Source organism: Podarcis bocagei (genome assembly GCF_964188305.1).
Source record: "Podarcis bocagei genome assembly, chromosome: 16".
Lineage (NCBI taxonomy): Eukaryota > Metazoa > Chordata > Lepidosauria > Squamata > Lacertidae > Podarcis > Podarcis bocagei.
In genome coordinates, this window is record NC_138142.1 from 17,522,463 (window position 1) to 17,538,044 (window position 15,582).

At 42.8% G+C, this 15,582-nt stretch overlaps 2 protein-coding genes across 2 annotated transcripts; one reads left to right on the forward strand and one right to left on the reverse strand.

Annotated features, from left to right (window-relative positions):
* The first annotated feature begins 311 nt into the window (after window positions 1-311).
* COQ5 (coenzyme Q5, methyltransferase) lies at window positions 312-7,749 on the forward strand. Its single transcript, XM_081175105.1, has 7 exons — window positions 312-516; window positions 1,637-1,786; window positions 3,464-3,688; window positions 4,674-4,780; window positions 6,085-6,173; window positions 6,902-7,013; window positions 7,179-7,749. Exons 1-7 carry the CDS (start codon window positions 345-347, stop codon window positions 7,278-7,280), a joined length of 957 nt encoding a protein of 318 aa, XP_081031231.1. The 5' UTR covers window positions 312-344; the 3' UTR covers window positions 7,281-7,749.
* Window positions 7,750-9,743: 1,994 nt separating this feature from the next.
* DYNLL1 (dynein light chain LC8-type 1) lies at window positions 9,744-15,309 on the reverse strand. The gene is made up of 3 exons (XM_081175242.1): window positions 15,104-15,309; window positions 12,379-12,516; window positions 9,744-10,157 (listed from the first exon to the last, which is right to left on the reverse strand). The coding sequence occupies exons 2-3, from the start codon at window positions 12,508-12,510 to the stop codon at window positions 10,020-10,022; spliced, it is 270 nt and encodes an 89-aa protein (XP_081031368.1). The 5' UTR covers window positions 12,511-12,516; window positions 15,104-15,309; the 3' UTR covers window positions 9,744-10,019.
* Between the last annotated feature and the right edge of the window lie 273 nt (window positions 15,310-15,582).

Below are 15,582 nucleotides of genomic sequence, written 5' to 3' on the forward strand. Positions count from 1 at the left end.
TCTGACAGCCACAGAATTTAGCCCCAAGAAACTGCACATGGGATTTTGGCCTTAAGCAAATTCACATGTCGTTTGCATAAGAGGAGATACCTAATTTTACATCCACGCCTTAATTACGTCTGAACAGTGGCTATCATTATTATACAGCTATGGCAATTCACAGCGGTGGTTAGACCAGTCTTGAAAACGCCCCATCAATTCCCTCCGATGTTGGCGATGCCCATGACGTCGGCGTCTAAGGAGGAATGAGCCCGTGCACCTGGTTCACGCCCTCTCCGCATCCCTTTGAGAAGGGGCGGAGCTACAATGAAAGGTGACGTAGAACCATTGCGACACCTAGCAAGATGGCGGCCTCCATGGTTGTTGGCTCCCGCAGGGTTTGGGACGGCTGCTGCCGCGGGCAAAGGGTGCTTCGCCTCCTTCGGGGCCTGTGCAGCGGGGGACAGCGCCCGGCCACCGACGGAGAGACGCATTTCGGGTTCCAGACCGTGTCTGAGTCGGAGAAAAGCGAGAAGGGTGAGCTAGGCGGAAGGGAGTAGCCAGGCCTCGGCTGAGCGGAGGCGGAGGGTTAATTTATTTGTTTTGTTTAAAATTGTCAATCGGTTTTTGGGCTTTTTTTTTTACAAAAGAAACTCAAAGCGACTTACAACAGTAAATAAATAACACGTAAATTAAAGATAGTGTGAAACTACAATAGAATAAATATCCTTTTGTTTTGTTTTTATTTATTATAGCATTTATACTACACTAAAATCAGTGGGCCTACTCTGAGTAAAATATAGTTGTGGATACAACCCTGTGAGAGGTCCAAGGGTCACCCAGTGCTGAATGGGGATTTGAGCTCTGGTATTCCAGGCCCTAGTTTAACACTATAACTATTAACACCATGATTTTATTTTGCCCTTTATCACATTTGTGACCCTGGGAGGATTAGAAGAACAAATGCATAAAAAAAATAAAGTTACCTGAAGATTCAGTGACATACAACAAAACGTATAAAATTAATCGGGATTTAACATAAACTGAATATGCAGTGATGCAACAGAGCCTTGTGGCAAACTAAAGACTAACAAATTGGTTTTACACCATGCAGGAACTGAATTTTCCAGGAGGATAGCCAATGATGGCTCCAAGTTGACAGGAGGGAGGGGATGCTGTAGTTTGAGTGTCAACACAGAAAAGGTCTTGTCCTAGATCATCACACAGTGTATCTCACCTATAAGTGGGTCCATGAGAAGGGCACAGGCAGACTTATATTGGGAGAGGTGCTCTTTCAAAGATCCAGGTCTCAAGTCATTTAGGACTTTATATGTTAAAGTCAACACCTTAAATTAGGGCAGGAAAGGTAACTGGGGAAAGCTTTCAGAAATTGTGTGAGCCTACTTGAGCGTTTTCACAGTAGCATTTGGAAGCAACCACAGTTCCCAGCCCATTTTCAAGGGCAGCCCCATATAGATAATGTATAACAGAGCAGTGACAGGAATCTTTCTAGAAGAGAAAACGGCATCTACCAGAACAGATACTCTACCATTGAGCTACAGCCCTTCCCTGAAAGAAAAAAATATATCTTGCAGTATGTGGCAATGCAATCAACGCATTATTTGATCATGATCAGTGATGCAGCTATCTTTTTCAGTTTACCAAGTTTTTGAAAATGTGGCTAAGAAGTATGATTTAATGAATGATTCAATGAGTCTGGGAATCCATCGTCTCTGGAAGGACAACCTGCTGCATCAAATGAACCCATACCCTGGAAGCCAGTTGCTTGATGTTGCTGGAGGGACAGGTGAGACTCATGTTGTTCATAGGCATCTTTTAAGGAGCTTTAGCTCCACGTTTGAGACCATGTGTATAGTACTGTTTGAGACAATGTGTAAAGTCATTTATTTTTTAGGAACTTAAGAAGCTGCCTTATACAGAGTCAGAGCCTTGGTCCACCTAGCTCAGATTTGTCAACCCTGACTGGTAGCAGCCTCTGGGAAGTGAGCAATCCCCAACAATCTGTATGGTGAAGAGATTAATGTTATTCAACTTGTTGCTCTGGAGTTGGGGGTGAGCAATGAATTAGGATTATGGGAAGCTGCCTTTGCTGGGTCAGACCACTAGTCAAAACTGTCTGTGCTGACCAACAGCAATTGCTCTCCAGGGTTTCAAGTATCGTCTCTCCTAGCCCTACCAGGAGATGTCAGGGATTGAAATTGGAACTGTCTGCATTAAAAAGAGATGCTCTACCACTGAGCTACAACCCTTCCTGTTCACTTTTTAGTTTTTCAGGTTATTTGTTTTTGTGTTTTGTTAAGCTTATTTGGTGGTTTCTAAATTGTATTTATATGTTGTGTGCGAATCAGGGTTATTCTAGCCTTCCAAAACCTGCTGGCCTCCAGATTTCATTGGACTACAACACCTATTAGCCCTAGCCAGCATGACCAATGGTCAAGGATGACAGTAGCAGTGGTCCAAATCACTTGAAGAGCGCCAGGTTGGGAAAGCTGGTTTATTCACACTTCTGTATACATTCCTGGGAGCTTCTGATGAAGGGGTGTTAATGACTGAAACAAGTAATTAACAGTAGTACTATCCTCTGCAGATCTATTTGGCACCAAGTGACACAATCTCAAAGGGAATGACCCTCGGGAAAGTGGGTGGACGTGGTGCTTTTTTATTATTTAGAATACTTTCCGTCAAGTGGTTCTCAACTTGGTTTTGCACAAGGTTGCAATAATACAAGATACTGAACACACACATGCTTTACCCTGCAACGTTTAGTCCTCTGGTTGTTTGGGAAAGGGCCTTGACTCAGTGCTCAAGCATCTTCTTTGCATTCAAAAGGTTCCAGGTAGGACTGGGAGAGACTCCCTGCTTGAAACTCTGGAGAGCCATTGCCAGAACAGTGTAGGGAGCATTGAACTAGATGGGCCAATGGGCTGATTCAGCGTAAGGAAACTTCTGATGCACAACCTTTCCTGAGTGCTGCTGAAATTGGACTGTGCTTCCCTCTGGACAGTCTCAGGACAGTTGGCATTTGGAGCTGAATGTTCTCCCTCGGTTGAATAAATGAATGCAGCTTGAGAATGAATGACTACATTTTGAATAAACATTCACAATTTTTTTTTTACTGATAATAATTAGCTAAATAGTTTGAAGATCTACACAACTCTGTAAGATGCAGAAAATAGTGTTATTGGAGAAACCAAAGACTGGAACTGAGGGAAGTTGGGGGGTGGGGTGGGAGGATGGGTTCTGTGGGGGGAAGGGGGGAGGGAGGGAAAAATGGGGGGGGAATAAGAATATGTTTTTGGAAAATATGTTTTGTTATAACTTTGAATAAATAATTTTTTTTAAAAAAGAGAATGAATGACTACAGAAACTCCTAGTGTAGTACGTTAGTGCCCTTACAATACTTAAGCATTGAATTCTAGGGAAGAATCCCACATTGTGAGTCTTCCTTTCAAAACTAATGCAGGAGACATCGCCTTTCGGTTTATCAATTACGTTCGTTCCCAGCGGGAGCGACGAATCCAGCAGCAGCTGAGATCCCATCAGAATTTATCGTGGCAGGAGATTACCAAGCTTTACCATGAAGAGGATCATCAGTCCCTGGGAGGATCCCATGTGGTGGTTTGTGACATTAACAAGGAGATGCTGAAGGTTGGGAAGAAGAAATCACAACGCCTTGGTTATTCTAAAGGTAATAGACTGGCACTTCAGCAAAGGGATGGAAATCGTGTATGGATAGCCTAGTTCAACATCTAAGCCCCACCCTTCTGACTAGAAAAAAGTTTAACTTACATTACTCAGATTACCCCTTTACTTGTACAGTATATGTCAACCTGGAACACTTCAGTTACGTTGGACTACAATTCCCATCAGCCACAGCCAGTGAAGGCTGCTCTTAAGCATCCTGCCTATAAGCACTCAGCATACTGAATGATGTCTGTCTATAATTAGCAACAATTAGTTATTCTTTGAAGGTATGGAGAAGAGGTGAGTGACTGGTGACATGATAGTATTTAAAATTATGCATGGCATAAAGAAAGTGGATTGAGAAATAGTTTTCTCCCTCACATTTAGTTGAGATTCCTGCATTGCAGGGAGTAGATGGCCCTTGGGGTCGCTTCCAAATCTATGATTTTATTACTAGAGCTTAATGGGCACCCAATGAAGCTGTATATTGGAAGATTCAGGGCAGATAAAGGACTTATTCACACAGCATCTAGTTAAATTGTGCAACGCACTCCTACAGGAGGCAGTGATAGCCACCTACCAGATGGCTTTTTAAAAAGAATTAGACAAATTCATGGAGGAGAAACTAGCCATGAAGGTTGTGCTCAGCTCTACGGTTGAAGGCAGCAATGCTTCTGAGTACCAGTTCCTGGAAACCACAAAAGGGGAGAGTGCTTGAATCCTGCTTGCTGGTTTTCCACAGGCATCTGGTTGACCAGATCCAGCAGGCTTTTCATATGTTCGTATGGAATACGACAGCTACAGCAGTGTCTTTTTAAGCTTTACTCCATGCATGTGTGCCCTCTTGTGTTGGTTTGCTATAAGTTGACTTTTGCCTGTAAACGATGGTAGATACTCTCCTAACAGTCTGGTTTCCTTTGATGACACAGCCTTCCTGAAAGTTGCTTAGGGTGTGCCACTGAGCAGTTTCCCTTTACATTCTTTCAAAGGATTATCCTGGGTGCTTGGAGATGCTGAAGAGTTGCCCTTCAACAATGACAGTTTTGACATATACACAATTGCCTTTGGTATCCGGAATGTCACTCATATAGACCAGGTGAGCATTGGTCAGATTTTGCTGGATTTTACTCTTTGAAGAACACAACAGTTTCCTCTGCTGGATTAGAGTGAGGTCCATGTAATCCATGGGTAGGCAAACTAAGGCCCAGGAGCTGGATCCATCTCAATCGCCTTCTAAATCTGGCCCGCGGATGGTCCGGGAATCAGCGTGTTTTTACATGAGTAGAATGTGTCCTTTTATTTAAAATGCATCTCTGGGTTATTTGTGGGGCATAGGAATTTGTTCATTCCCCCCTCCAAAAAAATACAGTTGGCCCCCCCAGGGTGTGAGGGACAGTGGACCGGCCCCCTGCTGAAAAAGTTTGCTGACCCCTGTGTAGTCAACCGTTCTGTTTCCAATGCTTAGTCATTTGCCTCTGGGAGAGAAGGGTATGGCTTTCCTGTGTTTATTATTATTGAGAGGGGTAACAGCACATGAGCCCTACTGGATCAGACAATTTAGCCTACTATCCTGGCCTCATAGTTTCCAACCACATGCCTATGGGAATTCGGCAAGCAGAACCTGAGCACAACAGCACATATGCTCTCCAGCAACTGGTATTGAGAGGCATACTCTCTCTAATGCTGGAAGTAGTACATGCTCATTATCTGCCCATGTATTTGCTTAGTCAGCTTCTAAAATCATCCTAGTTGTTATTCGTTGAGCTTCTTTACTTGAGGACTTGGGATTTACGAGAACGAGTCAATATAATGCTGAGATTATGATCAGCTTCAGGAGGAAAAAAAGGCTAAATGAGAGTAGTCTGCCCTGGGTCTCCTTGTCCTGTTACCAAACTTGCACAGGTGCCTAACTTGCTCAATACCTTGATGCTTTTGTCAGGTGGGGCTCCCCCTCCCTTTCTCATAGATTGAGTTTCCACCATAGCTTAGCCTATTTTTACATTTCCGGCTAGCTTCTTCCAGCTGCTACCTGAAGAATCCATTTAACTATATTCATTTCTCTTGATTTTATTTCTCTTGCTGCAAAAATAAAGCTTTTAGGTGGACATCATTAAATTGAGAGGGAAGGCAGTGGAGGCCTGGAAAACAGGGACTGGCAAAAGGGATAGCAGCCTAGGATTCAGCTGCTTGCTTCTCACTTGCTCAAAACTGGCAGTCACTGTCTCTAAAGGCAGCTGGTATATATTGAGAGTTTGCAACGGTTCTTAAATTGTATTTAGTGTGTTTATTAACATGAACACAACTTGCCTTGCCAAATCCATGTTCTGGATCTCAGAATAGCACTGTGTGAAGCATCATAAATATACTTAATGTCTTCTTCATTCCACCGTTTTTTTCCAGGCTCTTCAGGAGGCTTATCGAGTCCTGAAACCAGGAGGGAGATTCCTCTGCCTAGAATTCAGTCATGTCAACAACTCCTTCATTTCCAGGTTGGGTTAGAGATTCTCTTTTTCATCCCCTTAAGCAAATGTTGTTTACCTCCAGATGCTTTGAATTACAACTCCCATCATCCCCAGTTGGGACATAGGATTCTGGAGCTTGCAGGATGGCTGTGCAGGCAGGGGCTGATGGGACTTAGGATTGGCAGATGAAGGGCCCCCAGCCTCCATCTTCCTCTTATCATAGCACTGGAGAAGACAGTTACTGTCTTTTCTCCTGTGCACTCTCCATTGCAGCACTGGGCTGGGAAGAGAGGTTTAAACCACCTTAGTCCAGCACTGTAACGGGGATGAGTATGGTGTGGTCTATGTGTGTGTTTGGTGGCATGTGGCCCTTGAAGGGCTGGCCAGCCTTGAAGTACCACTCTGTTCTGCCTTGGTCAGACCCCACCTGGAGTATTTTGTACAGTTCTGGGCAGCAGAGTTTAAAATGGATATTGACGAGTTGGAAGATGTGCAAAGGCAACCAGTAAGATAAAGGGTCTGGAAACCAAGCCTTGTGGGGAAGGTTTGAGGGAGCTGGGTATGTTTAGCCTGGAGAAGACTGAGAGGCGATATGATAGCCATCTTCAAATATATAAAGGGTTGTCACATGGAAGATGGAACAAGCTTGCTTTATGCTGCTTCGGAGGGCAGGACTCAAATGTTTCAAATGGCAAGAAAGGAGATTGATCTGTATTATCTGTATTAACCTACTGGTGTTTTTCCTCCCTTTGCAGTCTGTATGATCTGTATAGCTTCCAGGTTATCCCTGTGCTGGGCGAGGTTATTGCTGGTGACTGGAAATCCTACCAGTATCTCGTAGAAAGCATCAGGCGCTTTCCGTCCCAGGTAAAAAAATAAATAAATCCTTTTAAGTCTATAAACATTGAGGTTGCAATTGTACTTCCTAGGATTGTACACAGCAAGTGTCCCAGGTGAGGTGCACTGTGAAATGTTCGGGAATCCTGCAGAGTTTCATCACTTATTGACAGTATCACCATTGTTGCATTTCAGGTAGAATTCAAGGAGATGATTGAAGATGCAGGCTTTCTGAAGGTGGACTATCAGAACCTGGGTTCAGGCATTGTGGCTATTCACTCCGGCTTCAAGTTATGACTTTCATCTTACAGCGTACAAGTTTTAAAATGAAAGGGTGGACTGAACTCTGATGGCCAAATTCAAATGGTTATGGCCTTGCAACACACTCGGCATCATGCCATCAAAGCACACTAATCCCTTGGGGAATTAAATTTCAGTTATCAGTCAGCTGCTGTAGTCATGTGACAGCTGGGTAAGCATCTGCCTCATCTTGCTAGGGAACAACACGTGAACCACTGGAAGATGGGACTTTTATTTCAGTGAGAATTTTTTAAAAATCTGATGGGTTTAGGCAGTTCTGTTCATGAGGGCAGCTGCATTTTAAGACTCAAGTAATTTCCTATTTCAATCATGTCAACCACCTTTTGTGTAGCCATGTGTGGCACCAACTAGCCTTAAAAAAAAAAGGTCTGCACTTACTGGGTAAAAGTCACTGAAGCACCAGATTTCTTGCTGTATTTATTAAAAATATATATTAATTTTCAAATTTGTTTCATTGAAATAAGACTTGTAATTTGTTTGAACCTCAAAATGGATGTACCCTCCATCTGTGTAGAGGACAACTACAGGTACATACTCTATAATTACCAAGATGGAGGTCCTCATCTACAAAGTCTATTATTTATTGAATTTATATACTGCCCTATACCCAGGTCTATGGCAACACACACACAATCCTCATCTCCTGCTGCAATGTAAGCATGTGTAACTACAGTAACTACCATATTATTTCTTCTCTTAAAAAACTCTACCATGAGGTTAAGGAGCTGCCCCCCCCATCCTTTAAATAGTAGCATCATGTATGTGGTACTGCATGATTACAATAGATTCAAGTGTGAAGAGTTACATAAATGTTCCCGTATGTGAAGAAAGCTTGGGCACTGCCATTCTTGGTGTAGTGCTGCATCTCCTGAACCCAAGCCCCTGGATTCTGTTGCGTGGCAGTAAGTCTTCATGGACTGCCTGCCCTCCATCATCACTTTTGGCAGGATTGAATATCTACATTAGAAAGAGGAGTAACTAGCACAGAGGAGCAAGCATTTGCACAAACTACATACAGTATTTAAAGTTTGATGGAGGTGCACATTGGGTCTCTCTACTTACACCTACAGTGAAAGCTGGATAGCTCAGTTGGTTAGAGCATGGTGCTGATAAAACCAAGGCTGCAGGTTCGATCCCCGTATGGGACAGCTGCATATTCCTGCATTGCAAGGGTTGGACTAGATGATTCTCCGTGTCCCTTCTAACTCTGCAGTTAAATGATTTTCTGGGCTGGCCTTTACTTCAACACCAGAAGATGCAAATAATTTTCCAGTCTGGATGCTATTGACCTCCCATCTACCCCCCTGAAAAGAACAGGAGATGAGCTTGCATGACTACCACCAAGTGATATATTTGCAATGAAAAGTAGTAGCAGCCACTGCAAAAAAAATAATAATAAAATCTTAACTACCAAAGAGCTACCAACTTATTACAAATTAATGTTGCATTCTCCAAAGCTGCAAATATTTTCAATGGAAAAGTTGAGCATGCACTCCAGTGTACAAAACAACAGGTTTTCGTAAAATGCTTGATTTGGATTGTGGGGAAAGGAGATCTGACATGTCAGTGAAACAAGCAGGAGTTGCACATCCTGCTAAGCTAGGTGATAATTCTTTTTCCAAGCAGTGGTATGTTTTATTCCTTGGGCTTTAGACAGGCATTCTAGCACTGTTCCTTACATCAAGATGCCCTGCCATAAGTACTATGATGCCAAAAAAACGGTGCAAGTATGCTACTGGGAACAAGTATTGGAAATGCTTTTGATTACATTGTTAGAATGTTATGTATTAAAATATTGCATATTGGAATTTAAATAACCAGGCATCACATTTTTAGAGGCGACAATAAGTCTGGCACATATTTCTAACTAAAGAATCACACTGACCAGAATGTAATTTAAATTCAGTTGTTCCTTTTGTACACTGCATTAATCATCAAAGCATGCATACTGGTGAGTAAAGATCATCTTTGCAGGCGTTAGATACACCCTAGATTGCAGTCTCATGCAAAATTACTTGTAAAGACAATGAACACACTGGGATCCCTTCCAATTTATGCATAAGCTTGTGCAACCTCGTACATACTTGCTTGAAAGTCCCACTGGATGAGTCAGTTATTTTACAAGTAAATATGCTTAAGAATCAGATGCAACACAGGGAATAGTTTACAGGTCCTATTGGCTCCAAAGCTAGCGCTGTTTTGCCAAAGGCAAATCTAGTTCATTCAGTAGACAGAAAACTATGGTCTCCAGATGTTTTTGGATTCAAACTCACACCAATCTCAAGCAACATGGCTAATGGGGGTTGTAATCTGAAACATCCAGAAGGCCACAAGTTAGTCACCCCTGATTTTGGCAAATAATTTGCTATTTCAAGTCTGCAGTGCAAAGCTGGTAGTCATAGGAGAGTTGGCCAAATATGGAAGTATTAGAACAAGCTCTTAAAGACTGAATGTATGCCCAAAGGTTTTATTAGAAAATTAGGACTTGTGGGTTGCTTTTTGGAAAGAAAATACATACAAGATTACTTTTTTGCTATTTTTTTATGGCCACAACAAAAACACAAAATGGTACAGAGGAGTACCTGTCCATTAAAACAACAAAAGGCTTGAAGATCAAGGTATGTTCCCTGGGGAAGGCTGAAGACTTCAGTCTATTTGGAATTAGCGTGCAGTCCTGTAACCAAATGCATGTTTGGGGTGGAACAGTCCCATGTTCTAACCGGATTTGAAGAGGAGAATGGCAACTTGACCCAGGTAGAAGTAGATGAAGTGTTTGGTCTCATGAGTCACATAGCTGCCAAAATTTCTTCCCACAATGCAGTGCCAAGTAGGATTGTATTTCTTGTCAAACTCCTGAAAGAGAATAACTTAATAGCTTAGCTTCTCAAGTGAACAGCTTCACTCATGTGTTTGGAAAGAATATGCAATGCAGTCTTCTAACCTCTTGAGCTATACATACAAGAAACATGCAGCAACATAGCCCAGTGACTCAACTTTTGTTCTTGCCATGTATGAGACAAGGGAAGACTGCAGTCCACAAATCACATTGAAACCATAATAACATACTGACATTAACTGGACTATTTTGGAGCAAGTAGCTTGAGAAGTGCTGTACGGATATTCTAAGCAACCCATACAGACGTTCAGGCTATCTGGGTTTAGGAAGAGAAGTTACGCACAGGTCCTACTTTTCTAACGAAGTCCACCATTTCATCATTTCCTATGGAAATATTTCTAATTTGGGATTTGTCCAACCTCTTCACACACACACCCCCGCCCAAAGTTCCTGAAATGTATGCAGCTAATCTGCAAGAGAACAGAGGAAAAAAACAGATTTGCCTAACGCAGGGTTTCCCAAACTTAGATCTCCAGCTGCTCTTGGACTACAGTTCCCATCATCCTTGACTAGTGGTCCTACTATGTAGGAATGATGAGAGTTGCAGTCCAAAACCAGCTGGAGACCCAAGTTTGGGAAACCCATGTCTTATCTCCCCTGCCCCAATTCCTTTGTTCTTGGCTCCCCACTTCCTCTCTCTCTGGTTTCTTCCCAAAAATGGCTGTTGCCAACTAGCAAAGCACAAACCAGCAAGGAAGTCAGTTCTTTGGATATCTGAGTCTACGGTGCTCATAGCAAGGTTTGGGCAGAAGAATAAGTGAATTTTCACATCGCAAGCATGTGGATAGCAGGACCTGCACATATACAAGTAATAATTAGTAGTATAATACTCCTCTGTGCTATCTATTTAAGTGTGGGTTCTTATTTCAACTAACTTAAGAGAGTAATGTCTATGGAACAATAAAGAATCTACTTCACTTTGTACCTCACAAGATTTGGTAAGAATTTAATTCATGATAAATAAGTTTCAAAATGACTTAAGTAATGGCATGCAATGAAAACCTCGTCAAAGCAACTATGACAGTATTAGCCAATCCTAAAGTTTTGGGGAGATGGTGCGACCAGGATATGGTGTACTTAAAACGGGACAGTTATGCATTGTTAGCACTGTAATTTCTCATCTATATTTATTCTGAAAAATAATGTTGTGAAAGAATGCGCAAACGCTATTTCCGGGGCTCCTTTTGGCACGGAGCAGGAGGAGAACGGACGGCAGGGGTCCCTAAGCAGGTGTGGGGGTCCATGGGCCTTAGGTTGCCGACCCCTGAATCAGACCAATCCTAAACGTATAGTGGCTAATGCAGCAAGTCTTGAGTGTCTACCACATTCTTTCTCCCCCAGCCCATATGCAAAACAGTCTGAGTGGCCAGGTTTGTACACTATTAAACTGTAAGTTAGCACCTCTTTCAGTGTGCCCACAAGCTGATTCAATTAACTACAATTTACTGTTGCACTCAAACCATGAATTGTGGTTAATCTTAACTGGTTAATGAAAAAAGCCTTCTTTGATTTGAAACCAACCTGTTTCCACTAATCATAATTATAGCTAAAACTAAACAGTATTTCCAAGTGATCATCATACCAAATTAAGGCTAGGTTAAAATAGAAGCAAGGGCTACCAAACTCTTCAAAGTCATGCTGAAGAAGATGGTAGCAACCAACCATGAGGCTTGCTGTGGCTTGCCTTTGTAGTGCTGAATTGTTGAATATCACTGTTGCAAATACAGGGTGTATCTTGCTACAACTTGTTAAGAGCTATGCTAAGGAATGTTTTAAGGTTTTGTACTTTTCTCATCTTCGAGGAACAAATGTGTATGCTTCCACACTGTCTTACTTATGCAGATATAAGCTTGCCCACTGTCACAGCAGATCTGGCAAGCTTCTTGCAAGCTCTGCCAAAGTCAGAAGATCACAGATGCTTGACAACCCTCTAGGAACACAGACATGCAGTTAGACCACCCACATAGACTAGGCTGTGAAGGAAATGCAGGAAAATGTCCAACTATTCCCTGGCAGGCCAGAACACTCCTACACATACAAAATCAGCTTTGCCAGTTAAGAAATCTGTGGACACATGTTTAGTTAGAAATAATTTTAACTGTTCCCTCCCTCAGTCTGAATTTTCCTCTTCCTCTAAGAATTCTAAACTAGCAGCATGCAACAATTATCAAGCTTTACCTTCTTTATGTGGGCAGCAATATCTTTCTCAATGTTGTATTTTTCCAAGGCCTGTGTAGCACACTCCACGGAGTCCTGCTGCATCTCCTCAGACATATCTGCATTCTTTATCACGGCCTTTCGATCACTCATGGTTACCTACAAAGCACAATGGACAAGAATTCAAAATGTTAACCTGTGCTGGTAGATCCATACACTACACCAGCTAAAAGTCTTTACTGTATAATGGCTTAATTTCCAGAACCATTCAGCCACTCTCATAAACACACTCCAGAATTTGTTCTGGAGACACAAAGTTGAACCATCTGTTCGTATTTCTGATGAGCTAATGAATATACATGCAGTTTATCTCCTCCCACTGTTTTAACAAATCAAGCATGTAAGATCAAACATATAAATTATTTCTGCAAGAAGAGACCAATATGCTCAACACTTTGTGTGCCAGATGTACTTCAGTAAAACACAGACCCCACCTTGGGGGTTGAGCTGAACAACCTACACACTACTTAAATTAGACGGAACAAATGCAGTGTGTTGCAGACACCTTTTGCTGAGCTTGGCTCATTATAGGAGGACCTAATTGGCCACAGATGTCTGAGTTGCCCCACCCACCTCCAGGAATGCAGACCAAGGTATTCTCATCACTTATACCCACAGACTTAACTGTCTTCACCCTCAAGCAGAAATTCCACATTTTCTTACATCCTATAACTATTTGCCCACAAGATACCCTTTGTACAGCTCGCAAGAGGACTCCCTCCCATCAAACAGGATTCCCAACTCTTCCTACATTATTTTGATTCCTTTCTTCTCCAAACTTTTTCTGTATTGCTTCAAGTCACACAACATCTAGCACATTATTTTAAGGTTATTTCCGAAATTAAATGATGCAGTTAAGGGACTTTATTGTTCTATTTTTTAAAAATACAAAATTGCAGGGTTGGACACGGGGACTAGTTTAAAGAAGTTGTACAATGCTTTGCAGTTACAAACAATTTGATAATGTCTTCATCAGAAACTTTCCCACCATCACCCCTCCCAACAAAATTTGCACATCATTAGACATTTAGCACCCTCCCTAATTTGCCCATTTTACCCACAAGGCTTCAGAGATTCCTTGCCACACCCACACAATCATACTATGCCTTTTAAGTAAGCCTTGTCTCTCCCATATACACACACCAGACTTAAGTGCCAGTGTCTTGAGAGAGTAGGAATTACACAATACCTAGCACACTAGATAATACAGCAATACAGTGCAATCCACCACAAATCCTACCCATCTTGAAAAATATACGCCCAACAACATATTCAGAAAACGTACTCCTATTACTTCACCTCCTATTTATTCCCTTCCCTAGTTATTCATTGCAAACCAAATAGGAGCTGGCTGTGGTTTCTTTTATCTCAATAGTTGGACCCCACATGGCACAAAACTATTTAAGAATACTTTCAAGCATTTCTTTTTAAATTTCTCTCTGTAGAATCTAAAAATTAGGCTGCAACTCAAAGCAAAAAAAAAAGGTGCAACAGCAAAATCCTCCTCCTCCTCCATCAGGTGACCTACAAACTCACTACAGGGCTCCCCAGTTTGAGTGTTCATTCAAAATAATGTAAGAAAATCAGGAGCAGCAAAATCAGCCAACTGTGCATGTTCACATGAGGTGGGGAAGAGAGGATAACTGTCCAAAATGCAGTTGGCCAAAACACTTATTTAAAAGGTTGCAAAATAAGCTTGCAAGCATCCAAGTTCTCCGGAACCCTTCATGATGCCAACACTATGTACCATGCTTAAAAGTCATTTCTATTCCACTTTCTAATGCCACCCCTCCCCCTCTAATTTAAATTTCACAAACTTAAGGAATTCATTTCTTTTAAAACTTTTTTAAAGTTTTGCATTATTATGTCTTTTAATGGTCTGTAAAACTGCCCAGAGAACCTTACTTTACGAGAAAACAAAATCTATAATAAATGAAATGGAGGAACAACAATTACCCATGATTCCGATTCAGTTGCGCAGATTTATTTATAACTCCCCCCAAGGGGTTTCTCCCCCCCCCCCCACAAAAAAATAAGTTTACATTTTACATATTCCGAGAGCCCAACTTATATATAAGCAGAACACAAACGTGTTCAATAAATCAAATAACCAACTGATAATAGTCCCACATTAATCATGACCTGCTTTAATGGGTTTTTAAAACGCCATTTAAATTTTGTACCGTATTAGAATTATTCAAACGGCCTGTGAACATTCCAGAGAACCCAACTTTTATAGGATCAGAATTGCAAGCTATACTAATAATACCGTTTCTCCCCCCCACGCCCCACACACGCGCATCGCCTCCTCCACCTCAGCAATCCTTGCACCGCACTATTAATCTGTATTTTCAAACGGCTTCTGGGCAGCTCGCAGAACCCAACTTTTTAAAGGCCAGAATTACATACCAAACTACTATTTTATTACTAATGATGATAATAATGTCGTCTCCCCCTCACACACACCCATCGTCTCCTCCTCGACAGTTCAAGTAACCGTAATGTCACTTTATAGATCATTTTCTAACGGTCTCTGGACGGTCCCACAGAAGCCAACCGACACATGGCCGGAATCACGCTATAACCCTCCTCATATTAATAATGTCCCCAACCGCCCCCTCCCATCATCTCTGCCGACGCCATTATAATTTCCCCGCTTAAAAACCTCGCCGCCGCCGCCCCTCACCGTGTGCTTCTGGTTGGCGGCGGCTCCTGCGGCTGCTTCCTCCTCCGAAAACGACGACGGCGACGGGCAGGGACGTTGGTGGAGCGGACGAGCAAGTTGTCACCTCGGCGCTCCTCCGGAGGCTGCCCCCGTCGCGTAACGAGCTGAGGAAACACGCGCGCGCCTCGCCTCTGCCTTCGCCCGCGAACAAGCCTCGAGTGCCGCCTGGATGCCCCGGCCACGCCCTCCGCCCTCCGCCCGCCGGCAGCGGCCACGCCCAGCCCAGCTCGCCGCCAGCTGCCATTGGCCACGACAACAATACTCCTCTGAGACTATTGGCCGTCTCTCCTGAGCCTCCCGTAGAGTTTTATTGTTGCATTTTGTTGCGGGCCGGCATGCACCGCGCCGGCGTCCGTTGCCGTGGCGACGGGGCCTGGTCAGCCACACGGACTACGAGGCGGAGGGCTAGGAGGTGGTCTGCTGGGGGCGCCCTTGCAGGA